We start from the raw sequence: 13,209 nt of genomic DNA, 5'->3' as shown, positions 1-13,209 counted from the left end.
CCTGTTTGTATAGGCTACAGTGTTCAGAAAATACAATGACTTTTAAATCTGAAAAGATCGATACTAGGGTTATTGACGTTTCACGTTATGTATGTCATTCATAATTTCCCTCTACATTGTACAGTGACACGCCATATTTACTTCGAACGTGTAGCCATCCATATTTCTGACTCACCCTGTACATCCGTGAGAAGTATGAAAAATAGGATGCATCGTACATAAGGTGGCACGTTCCAGTTAAAAACTGCCGCCCTGTACTTCAATCCCCCCTTATCTAGCGCACCAATCCTTTAACCTCCCTTTCCCGACACCTCGAGAGGGAAAAAATCCCAGACTAGACTTAATAATGATTAACAACCCGTCTCCGAAAACCGCACCCACGATCCCTTTGGCTCTTTCTGCTCATATCTCACCCTTCCATCCACTCGCTCCCCCAAAACGTCTGTCACGGGCGACCCTCGCATCCACACCTCGGAGGCTGGAGGGTGGAAATCTACCCAAAAGACTGCCAGAGCACCCAATCTGCGTTCCGCCATACGCGAGCAAGAGCCTGCTTTACAGCGAGAGACTGACGTCGCTAGTTCTCACCAGTGATGTGCGTCTACGCGTAAACAAAGATAGTCTACATTCTACACGTAGACTATTTTATACACGTAGATTACGTAATCTATGTAAACAACATGGCGAAAAGCGATAACTTAGCAAAGGGCGCTGTGGAATTAAAAGAAAATTATACTGCGTATCAGTTGCTGATGTGTGAAGAGAACTTTTCATACTCTTTCTTCCAAATTCGAACAATTTCTCACCTAGAAAGGTACCTAATATAAAAAATATTCTAGTGTTTTGTGGGGAAAATACCAATCTTGCCTCACGACTGCCATCTGTTGTTGTTTCTTGCATACTATTTATCTTCTTCCATAGTTGATGATAGAAGAGAAGAGAAATTTTGTTGTAAATAGGGTTCTTTTCATTTCGTTAGGAACCAATATAGTTGAAAATGTCACTTTCCTTTCATGAATCCCTTGAAAATTAATTTTAATGCACTTTAGATTGTCTACGTAGTCTATGTAAACTACAACCCAATGTAATCTACGCGTAGATTACGTGTAGACAATGCATGTAGACGTAAACTTATAGTCTACGGCACATCACTGGTTCTCACACGTCGCTGCCAGATTCTTGTTTCGGCACGCCAATTCCTACCATTACATGCACTAATATTTTGGCAAAGCTTCGAGTGTAATATGATGAACGTAGGGACCAGGCCTGAATTTATATATGTGGAGAGACCTGGAACAATCAAATTCGGGAGGTCCCCCTCAAGGACGTATTTAGGAGGAGGGGGGTCAGGACCCCCTCCCCGAAAGACTTACCAAGCACTAAAATTAAATAATCAAAATATAATTGTTTAGCATTTGTTACATAATCGATGGTTATTTATTTCTGCTGAACTTATTCGAAGGTAAAGATCATATTGATCATAGGGTTTTGAAGGACAGTTCAAAGATGTATGCACACTACTACTCATGATAATCATAAAATATTAATCAGGAACTTTACTTTTCGACAACTGGATCTAACTCATTTTTTTGTTATTCACTAAATATTCAATTCTTTATCCATTTGACATTAATTTCCTTGCCAGGGCAGTTGTTTTTATACAAATTTTAGCAATCTTAACTCACCGTAAGCTAGATAATGAATACAGCTGTATATCTATTATTTTACCACCTTTTTACCTATTCATGTAATAATAATACAATATGAATTAATTTACATATTCAATTAATATTATTTTAATTATATTAATATTACCTATTATTATTATTGAGACACTTGGACAGACCCCCAGCCGGAAGTGTATTTCTACATACGTGCCTGGTCCCCCTTTAATATAATTTCGGTTCCAACTTCTATTCTTTATCCCTGCAGTAAGAACAGTGATGTGCCGTAGACTATAAGTTTACGTCTACATGCGTTGTCTACACGTAATCTACGCGTAGATTACATTGGGTTGTAGTTTACATAGACTACGTAGACAATCTAAAGTGCATTAAAATTAATTTTCAAGGGTTTCATGAAAAGAAAGTGACATTTTCAACTATATTTGTTCCTAACGAAATGAAAAGAATCCTATTTACAGCAAAATTTCTCTTCTCTTCTATCATCAACTATGGAAGAAGATAAATAGTATGCAAGAACCAACAACAGATGGCAGTCGTGAGGCAAGAGTGGTGTTTTCCCCATAAAACACTAGAATATTTCCTATATTAGGTTTCTTCCTAGATGAGAAATTGTTCGAATTTGGAAGAAAGAGTATGAAAAGTTCACTTCACACATCAGCAACTGATACGCAGTATAATTTTCTTTTAATTCCACGGTGCCCTTTGCTAAGTTATCACCTTTCGCCATGTTGTTTACATAGATTACGTAATCTACGTGTATAAAATAGTCTACGTGTAGAATGTAGACTATCGTTGTTTACGCGTAGACGCACATCACTGAGTAAGAACGAAGTCGATGCACATATCAAGATCTAAGATTTTTGTCATTTTGTGACCCTTTTTAAAACATTTTTCCCCAGTGCAGATGGAGGGCTGGGGCTGTACCCCCCTTTCACTCAGCCTCTCCCTAAATTCGGGCATGATAAGGCTAATCACGTCTATCTCGGCAAGACCTATGATAAATTTATGTGTACACACAACCAGTCTTTTCTTTTTAGCACACCATGCACACCTCGTATTAGAACCAGGGTTATCCCAAATACATCAACGTTCCAAGGTATACATATTTAATCGAAAAACTATGAAGGTGTTACACCGAGGGGGGAAAAATCCGAAACCAATTTTGATTTTTTTAAAAAATGTGCCCATGAAGGTGTTTCACATGAGCGAGAAGAGTGTACATTTGCCTTACAGCGTAGAACAAATCTGTCCATTTTAACGCACTCATATGACAAATGTTCGAATGCATTGCTCTATTAAAATAACATCGGGCGAAAATATCTCGTCAAGTTTTCAAAGCATACTCCAACGAATAGGGAACGGATGTTAAGGTGCAAACTTATAGCCGGGAAAGGAAAAAAAAAGTTCTGAACACGTTTTCAAAAAGGTAAATGAGTTATATTAACATTCTTTATTCAACACTGTTGCAAATAATATAATTTATGGGAAACACGGTATAATTCACATTATACATTTTATAGCTCTCGTTCTGCTCTACAAAATGAGACCATATGATTTTATGTAGCTGCTCCAGAAGAGTGAAAATCAATTATTTTTCTGTCCAATGTTTTAACAAAACATGAAAGAAAAGGAAGGAGAAGGGTGATGAAGCATCATCAAAGAGGGGGTAAAAGGGAGATAAATGTGCTAATCTGACGAAAAGGTGCAACAGCGTGTGTTCATTTTACTTGATTTCATGTCCTAAAATGCATATCTCAAACGATCGGTACGAAAACAGATATATTTTTGGAAAGGTGCAGCACTTTAAAATCCGTTCCCTACTAATGAATACTGGATTGGATTGATTTGGTGTTTTAAGTCCACTTTATGCACAGTAAGGCTAATCGGGACTGGTCCTACAGTTTAAAGTGGGATCCGAACCACTTGTACCTCCAGCGGGTATCGAACCCGGGATCCCTTGATTACAAGGCGACGACGCTACCACTGCGCCATCGGGGAGGCTCTAATGAATACTGCATGGGTAAAGTACACAAAAGTTTAAATCCGTCCCAGGCTCCCCATGCCTACACTCACCACCTACCTTTCATTAATAATTAAATATCTCAAAAACAAGAAAAAATGCAAATTTGTTATCTGCGTTAGCACACATCAACTGCCATATTTACTTTCTATCCTACAATTTAGATTAAATAAACCTATCCGATCATGCAAAGTGTATATATAGCCCATTGGATGATTCAACCTGCACAACATAAATGAACGGAAAATGTAGGGCAAACGTGGAGGACATTACGTGGATGGAAAATCCAATGCACACACCTTCCTTATCACTGTGACGGATGTTACGATTTTCTAATCTGCACTTCATTGCTTCGGAATAGATTAATCACCGGATATTGATGTACTCGTGAAACATTTTACAGCTCGGTGACTTGGCACTGTGCATTTACGTTCTCTTAAGTTGGAAACTACATTTTGCAGAAATCGTTAATGTACATTGCATTGTACTTCACTAAATATGAAACCAACGTAAATTTGTTGGGGCATTTCAGAGTAAGGCTGGAGGTGTTGTCTTTTTCTTAAATTTTCGTCGCTTTTATTTCATTTTAGGATAATCGCAACTATGAGAAGGGGCATTGCAAAGGATCATTCATGCCTAGGCCAGAATTCGAAGGGGAGTGGAGAAGACGTCGATGCATCGTTGTGTTTTCTACAGCGAATTTCTAATCGTCGCGATTAACGCAGCGTAATCAAAATGCAGGACTTGAAGAAACAGCTTACTGGTTAACTTAACCGGCGCCCGGCAAATAGCTGCCATGATCGAGAGGATTGATTGATTTATTTTACTTCGTATTTTATGCGTCATATCAGGAACCAACCCACAACTAAAAAGCTGAGCGTCTTGTTCACAAAGTTTCTAGTAACAGTTTCCTACTTGCTATGCAAATTATCTCAATGATTCTTTCTTATACGTTTTTTAAAGCAACTAAGCATATTCTGCCACTTTTGGCTAATCGCGAAGGCAAGGATGAGTGATGATATGAAATTGATGAAGGGACACTCACAAAGAACACCCATGCCCAGGTCGAGATTCGAACCCGAGTCGAGGGGACTACGGCAGGAAGGGTCCTTCAGTGACCCGCAAGGACCCAAGTCTGGATTGGCGGCAAGGGTGTACGCAGGATTCTTTGTAGTTTCGTGTTCGCCAGTTTTTATACATAGGTAAATAAAGGCACATTTAGGGGGTGTGGGGATCGATCTCTGTCACCCTGGAGGTGATGTGATCAGCACCACGCTCAGGTCGCATTTACTCCCCACCCCACCCCCCTGTACCTATTGATTTGAGGTTGGGTAAGCCCTGGAGCCGCTTTATGCGGGGACAAGACCGGAAACATTCCGACCTTAGCTCACCCAAAATCGAAGCCGGGTTTCCCGCGTGATCCTCAGACGCCCAACCGGCTAGACTACCGCGGCTCTTTTTATACATAGGTGCACAAGCAAAAGATTTCTAGACCGATAATATCAAACTCTGCCAAAAAACCACCGGCCTCTGTTCGAATCCTGGACGAAGCACGCATATTCCTTGCCCCTGTCGCGTCAGCTCAGCCACAAGCAACGGAGCGACCAAGCGTTAAGAGCATACGATATTAATTGCGAGCAACTCCACCCCATTACGCAACCAGCGGAGCATCTTCCCCCAATAATTCCCGCTTTTATTGAAGCTACATGAATCATTAATTTGCAAAAGACCAACCCTGATCTGGTTATCTGGCGGTAACCACCCCCGACGAGCTTCACCCTGACCCAGCTGACGCATCCCGGAAAATCCCGTCTGTTCCCGGAGAGGATCGATATTCATCCCGGCCCAGGAGCAGCCAGCCTGCCAGGTCAGTGCACTCCGCGCTACGCAGCCACAGGCCAGGTAGCGGAAGTGATTTCACTCCGTACGCACTTTACTCAACGCATTGCGTCGGACCCTGAACTTGATGCGTCCTCCTTTGACCACCGCCGAGTTCGTTCGGGGACAGAGAAAGCGACCAACGAGCCGACTCCATCATAGTTCGCGACGGGGTAATGCTTTCCCACAAGGCCTGTGCTGACGGTTTGTTTACATGCAACGTCATCATTGTTAGGCTTGGGATCGCAACACGATATCGCCATCACGGTGTTGAACAGGCGGAAAACTGGCAAAGCTATAACATAGTATCCCTAGTTTGTTTGGATAAGTGTAACTATTGCAGTATGGTGCCATCTTGTTGCGATTCATGACCTACTAACGATGACGTCACCATGTAAGCAAAGAGTGTCTGCAAGGGCCTTGTTATGAGAAGGCTGGTACTAAAAAAAATTCCAAGAATGTCGAGGTGACCCATGTCTCAGGCTATACTATAATTAATGTAAAACCTGTTAAACCCTCTCTTTGTATACGAATATGTTGCTGAGTGTATTAATGGAAATACCTTTCAGTGGATGAATAATTTGTTTACCAGTGTGGACCTACCCTAATATTCAAAACAGCAGCCAGTGGAAAGTTGGAAATCGACCGTCTTTTGTTGAGGCATGAATGCAAAATAAACTTTTGCTCGAGAGCGTATTTGTACAGCCACCGGAAAAGATAATAGTAGGCAAATTGTCAATCGCCATTTTCATTATTTTTTTATTTTACACCCAGAGAAGTCTGTCTGTTGGCCTCTCTCTCCTTATTGGCCATTTTATTTCAATTCAATGCCATCACAGTGTGGAAAACAAACTGAATGAAAACGGTTATGGACAATTCTCTTACTGTTTCTTTTGCCGTTAGGTGTACTTCGCATTCGAATATTTCCGATACTTTTGGCTGTAGTCGTAGTGTTGCAAGTGAGGTAGAGAAGCTACGTCTTGACGCCTATGTAATATTTGAAATTATATTTAAGATTACAGACAATTTCGCTTTGATTTGCCTAACTATTTCATCCGGACGGATGTTCACTGCTTTCGCCGCTCTACGATATTCCAAACTCGTCGACAGCAACACAGCGATTCCAACCCTAGCATAATGGTTGATTGATTTGGTGTGCGCTTTATGCACAGTAAGGTTAATCGGGACTGGACCTACACTTTAACCTTTAGTCTGCCACGCGGGTCTAACGAAAGTAAGCCCAGTGTCGCCGAGGCTTTTGAGCGCGAAATTTAAATTTGTATACTTATTGGAGAAAAATCGTAATAACTCTGGTACTATGGGACCAATCTACTTCGGATAACTTTTGTTATGCAGGTAAAACATCAGAGCAACGGTTTTTAGAACTTCGTGCGAAGCACCCCAATTTTAATGTGTTTTATACGGATGGGTCCAAGACAGTCGAATCAGTGGGTTGCGCCTTCGTCCTAGACTCTCAAAGTTCCAGTTACTTGCTACATCCTGCCTGTTCCATCTATACGGCAGAGTTGTACGCCATTCTAAAGGCACTGGACTTTGCAGACGTCAATGGTCTGAAGAAAGTCCTTGTGTGCTGTGATTCGACCAGCGTGTTGCAGTCTCTGGATTCGCCGTATTCTCGGCATCCGGTAGCGCAACGCATATTCAGACGGCTTGTGTCCTTATCTGCCAGCACAGATGTACACTTCTGTTGGGTCCCTAGCCACGTGGGCATCCAGGGGAACGAAGCAGCTGATGCTGCCGCCAAGTCTGCTGATGCAGTTGGCGACGTTCTCGTCCATCTTTTGCCAGCTAGCGACCTGCAGAATGTGTTCCGTTCTCGCCTTCTTGACACTTGGCAGACCGAGTGGGATGTGGAAACGGGGAACAAGCTTTACGCTGTTAAGCCCACCATAGGTGTTTGGCGTTCCTCGTCTCGTCCCTCTCGGCGAGAAGACGTTATTCTTACCCGCCTGCGTATAGGACACAGCCGTCTCACGCATGGTCACCTACTGCAAGGGCTGGACCCTCCGTTGTGTCGTACTTGTAATGTTATTTTAAGCATTCGACACATTCTCGTTGAATGTGTCGATCTTGCTCACCTCCGGCAGACTTTTAACCTTTCCGGCCGTTTGTCATCGCTCTTGGGTGATGACAGCAGTATTTTATCACATGTTTTTAGTTTTTTGCGAAGAGCTGGACTCTTCCACCGTCTGTAAGGAGGTTTTTAGTTTATTCTGACTTTTTAATGTGTTGTGTTTGTCTCGTGCAGGTCTTTTTACAACCTTGCACTTTTAGTTTTTCCCAAGGGGCTATCTACACCCCTTTTTTAAATCTCAGTCAGAATTTTAGATAAGGGGACATTTCCCCGTATACACAGAAGGGTGCGAAATGGCCTTAAGTGCCGACGCACCCATAAATTTTAACTCAATCAATCAATCAAAATCAGGGCATGCAACCGTGTACAATTCAGAACCCCCAACCGAGGGGGTGGGGGTTTCAGGCGGGGGACGCGACCCCGAATTTCAATGAGAAAAGAAAGAAAATCTGGAGTTCGCCCCCTCTTCTCCGGCTATTTTGGGAAGACGCGAACTGACCCCACACCCCACCCCTTAGCGAGACCTCCTGTTGCAAGCAAGCTCCCAAACTTCAAGAACAAAGACGACTCTGTGTGTCACATTCGGCATTCTTAGATGGAAGGAAAACAGCGTCATAAATAGCAAGCGTTTATGGCTTCTCTGTCAACTCAGGACTCGAACACGTGACTTGGGCTTGTTGGAAGGGAGAAAGTTTGGATGACATGATGGCGAAACTTGTTCGGAAAACGACTGTCAAGTGTTTCCACCCCAATATAAAAATATAAGTGTGACAAAACCTCGATAATTTTATGTAAAGCTGCATGGTTCAAAAATAAACCAAATTACGACAAGACACTTATTTTTTTGGTTTAAATTTAAACCAAATTTCAACTAAAGTTTAAAGTGGTATCCGAAGTGCTTCCACCGGGTATCGAACCCGGGACCCCTTCATTACAAGGCGACGACGCTACCACTGCGCCATCAGGGTGGGCCCTTAGCATAATGATGTTAAAAACCTAGCACAATTTGAACTTTGTTACCACCTATCACCCTGCGATTAGCATAACGGTAAAATCTACCATCATCTGCATACGCACGTTCCTGGGAGACATAAATTAAATTTAAATTAAGATACTTTGAGGATAAGTACATATATTTTTTTTAAATCCCTACATCTTTATTCTACTTTTCCAGTGGACTTGTTTCAAACAAGCTTTGACAATAATAATTCCTCTCATCGGAAGGTCGGCAGCAGTGAGGTGGGTCAGCACCTCCAACGTGCTCACCCACGGCGGACAAATGCTCCACGGTATAGTTCTACTTACACGATGTCCGACTTCGCTCAACCAGGAGTCCAGCTCCGAAAAAGTCTCCGTTGTATCCGCTGCGAGGTACATCACGCCTCCATGACCACACTAGCAACTATGGCTGCCGAGGCAGGTGCTCATATCGCTCGGAGGAAACTGACGTAGCACTTTGCAGCACGGCTTTTCCGTCCCGATAAGAAACGTCGCAATTGACTGACGAGCCATATTCTTCCTGGAAGCCACCGGACACTAACGTGGACAACGCCGGACGATGGCCTTCTGGACCTCCTCTTCGGACGAAGTCGCTACACTAAGACTCCAGGATTTTCTGGAAAGGTACTCTCTCATGGTCAAAAACACATTATCGGCAGGAAAGAGTTTGCAACACTTCCACGGCGATTATTTCCAAGGTCCATATCGTAGAGCTATTATTCATTTCACCACGCCTTTACGAACGAAATATACAAATGAAAATATGATTGGTACGGAGGTCAAGGTGGCGTTTTGAAAATGCAGACGAGACTGGTTTTGATTCGATTTGTTATTTACCGTTGTTTTTCTGCCACTTGTGGCTAGTCGCGACGATGAGGATTGGTGATGGAGAGACTCGCAAATAACACACATGCCCCGGCCGGTATTCGAACCCGAGAACCGTGACGCCGAAGCGTAATGTTGAGTTTTTAAATCCACAGTTAGGCTAATCGGGACTTGGGCCTACAGTTTTAAGTGGGGGCCGAACCACTACGTCCCTCCACCGGTATGGAAACCACCATCCCTTGATTACAGGGCGACGACGTTACCACTACGCCATCGAAAGGCCCTCGTAGACCGAAGACTTTGGTTAACTATAATGCATGATATTTGAAATCGGGAAACTACTGTAATGATCCCCGATGAAGACACATTGCATACTTTATAAACTGTAGATACAGCCTCGACTAGCCCATCTGAACACAAAGTGGACTTATTCAATATTTGAAATGTTGACTTTAATGTTAAGAAAATTCATTTCTACGGAAGAAGATTTGAAAATGTAAGCAAGTGCATCGCATAATTCAGGAACGTTATTCGAGAGAATTAATTGCTTATAATGAGCGCCTGCAATCGTTAATCCCCGACGACAACGAAAGGATATCCGGCGACACTCGGCTGCTCCGTGAAGCGGACAATCCTTGCAAAACGCTTGATTTACCGCCTGGAGGCTCCAGCCATTCGGGGCATAAATCTAATTCGCAGCGGCACAATTTAATTTCCAGGTGGCTCCATCTGGATTAGCCGCCGGAAGGAGATAAATCCTTGCAAATCCGGGAAACGTTCAGATGGAACTTCCATTTTTGCACTCAACACTGGAGAAAGTGCTGAATAAATTGGTGGAACAAAGAACAAAGTTTCTTCAAGTCGATTTTTAGCTCAGTTAGGCTAATGGGGGCTAGACATACAGTTTAAATTGATTCCGAGCCACCACGTAGTAGTATATAGTACAAATGTACAGTATACGGTAATGGGTGGACAAAATAACTGATAGAGCGTGAGACCCATAGGTAGGGACGTTAAGTTTAAAGCAAAACAAAGTGTTTAAAATGCATTTGGGTAGGTAATGGAAGCAAGTTTTCGGTTTCGGAATCGCGAAATAACGCGAATTATGCCAATTTTTAAGAATAACACCGAATTTTACACTTTAACGCGAAAAACATCGCGAAATATGCAATATAAACTGGAAATAACAACTCTACTGTTCAAAAAGAACTACCTGAAGCGCTATTCTGTCATTTGTAGTCTAGCTGGCGATAGTTCGATTCAAAATATATTATCACGCTTCATTTATTGCATTTTCACGCAGATATGACTGACAGTGTTTAACCTCGTCCTGAAATAGAATTCGCTCAGGAGAGATCTTCCCAGAAGAAATTTAGTAGGAACGGGAATATTTTCAGCGAGAAACACCTGTTATGTTTCAGAAGCGGGTGTGTGGGGGGAGGGGGGGGGGGTCGCGTATATGTGTATACACTAAACGGTCGCAGAAGGATTTTTTGGCAATTTTAGGGAAATGTGATGTGTATGATTGTGTTCAAAGATTTGTGTGGTATCATTCGATAAACATTTCATATTTAGCGGCTGATGAGATGGGAATAGTTTTCCAAATGGGAAAAATTTGGTTATTTCTCACAAAGATACGCCATATTTTTTTTTTGTCAATAAAACTAAAATTTGTCTAAATTTCCAGAACTAAAACAATATGAAAATTTTAAGCAAGAAAAGAACAGTAAAAATGCATGTAAAAATAACACCGAATTTTGCCCTAAACCGCGAAAAATAAGACCGAATTGCAGTAAAAAAAAAATAACATCGAAATTCAGATAAAAATAAAAATAAAACTTCACGTCCCTACCAATAGGTAAAAATGACAAGATGCAAGAACAAACAATTTTCTCCATTTCCCGCCAAAGCCTAGTGGCGCATTTATGACATTACTTTAGGTTGATTTATTTTACTTAGTTTTTCTGCCACTTTTGACTAATCGCGAAGATGAGGATGAGTGGTGATGATATGAAATTGATGAAGCTACACTACCAAAGAACACCCATACTCAGGCCGGGATTCGAACACGGGATCACTGGCGTCGTGGCGATGCTACTTTTAGACATCTCACGGAACGGTCGCTTGTATTTCTTTAAGGCCGAATCACATGGAACTGGATAACCAGTTAGTTGGCGCTGAACTGGGAAGTGATGGCTGCCTGGCTGGCTGCTTGACTGGTTTTGAGGTATAGGTCATGTTCTAATTGCAACTGGCTTTTCTCGACTGGGTTCTGTGGAACAGCCAATCGGAGCAAAGTTTGGCCATGTGAAGATAATCTGTGAGTTTGCAATGGAGAGTTTTTTGTCTGTGGTTTCCGAGTGTTGGCTGTTTGGTTAGCTTCTCGATAAAAATAAGGAAAGAGATGAGGTGCAGATGAGATGAGGTGTAGCCAGTCCAGCGCCAACTAGGGCATTCCTACTGGAAATCCAGTTCCGTGTGATTCGGGCTTTATTTTATGTCGCGTTTATGCTTCTTTAAGCTAATCGCGGCAACGGGGATGAATACTGCATCAAATTGAGGAGGAACAGTCAGAAAGAATTAATTGCCCACACCCATAAAGGGACACTGGAAATTTCGATCATCCATGTAAACTTCAGTAAAGTGATGAAGAAAAGTGGACTTTGTGCATGTATAAAGGAAGTTTTTCTTTCACACGCAAATCCTCCTGTATGTACACTATCAACATAATTCGCTGCAGTTGGCAACTGAAGAACCCGAACGGTGAAACAACATGGGGTAAGTCCGTCGCATCTAGTCAGTCAGTCAACATCTGCTCTCCCCTCGCAGGTCGGGAAGTGCAGAGGCATTCCAAAAATGTATCCACGTCCTATACCTAACCTGTTACGCTTGGTAATGCACTGCTTCTTGTCACCATGGTAACGTACCAGTGGCGGATCCAGAAGAGTTTCAAGAGGGGTCGAAGATGATAAGATGCTTGATCGCTAGATCATAGATGTTCCGGGATAGCGGCCACGGAGGTCGGACGTGTTTTCCCTTAGCTCCGCGTGCAGGGGTGGACAGTATGTGGTGAGGTGATTTTCTGAAGGGAGTGAACGTTGTGCTGCAGTGAACGTGATTTTTTGTGAGTGCAAATCTTTGCAGGAGCAGCATTTCGAGTTTGAGTGTTTGTGCATTAGATATATTTTTCTGGCAACATGGGTATCACGAAAGGTGAATGGAGCAGAATCGAGAGCACGATGGAGAGAGTCGTTGCTAAAGAACTGAACTCTCAACTGGGGGATCTGGACGAGAGGATAGCCCTGGCCTTCGTTAGCGACAAAGTACAGTCGCTAATAAAGACTTCTCTGACGCAAATGATAGCCGAGGCTGTGGAGGAAGCCGTTTGCAAAACAAAGGAAAAATATGATGCAGAAATCAAGGCCCTCAGATCCACCGTGAGTGTGTTACAGTCGCATATAAACTCCATTGAGCAATACGACAGGAGACTGAACCTCGTGATCCATGGTGTGGGAGAATCGGAAGAAGAGAACTGCGAGGAAAAGGTGCTGGACATCCTCCGGGACAAGGTGCAGGTTCCCGTCGATGCATCCCAGCTCCAGAGATGCCACCGCCTGGGAGCGAAGCGACGCGACGGGAGGAGCAGGGCGCTGATCGTGCGTTTCGTATCCTACAGGACTCGTCGGTTGGTGCTCCAGAAGAAGAAG

At 42.9% G+C, this 13,209-nt stretch overlaps 1 protein-coding gene across 5 annotated transcripts in view; it reads right to left on the bottom strand.

The window, feature by feature from the left end:
- LOC145981531 (uncharacterized) overlaps positions 1–13,209 on the bottom strand; it is a 230,463-nt gene that overhangs the window by 31,391 nt on the left and 185,863 nt on the right. Inside the window, exon 1 of one of the 5 annotated variants that reach the window (XM_083114834.1) lies at positions 8,984–9,122. The exons of the other annotated variants lie outside the window; for them this stretch is intronic. Within the exon in view, the coding sequence (XP_082970960.1) occupies positions 8,984–9,055 (72 nt within the window). The 5' untranslated portion in view covers positions 9,056–9,122. Of the gene's footprint in view, positions 1–8,983; positions 9,123–13,209 lie in introns of those variants that run through there. 5 annotated transcript variants of the gene reach the window in all.

The sequence above is a fragment of the Lepisma saccharinum genome, chromosome 29, assembly GCF_977018435.1.
Source record: "Lepisma saccharinum chromosome 29, izLepSacc3.1, whole genome shotgun sequence".
Classification (NCBI taxonomy): Eukaryota; Metazoa; Arthropoda; class Insecta; order Zygentoma; family Lepismatidae; genus Lepisma; species Lepisma saccharinum.
Note: the sequence above shows the minus strand (reverse complement) of the source record. Positions and strands in the feature narration are given on the sequence as shown.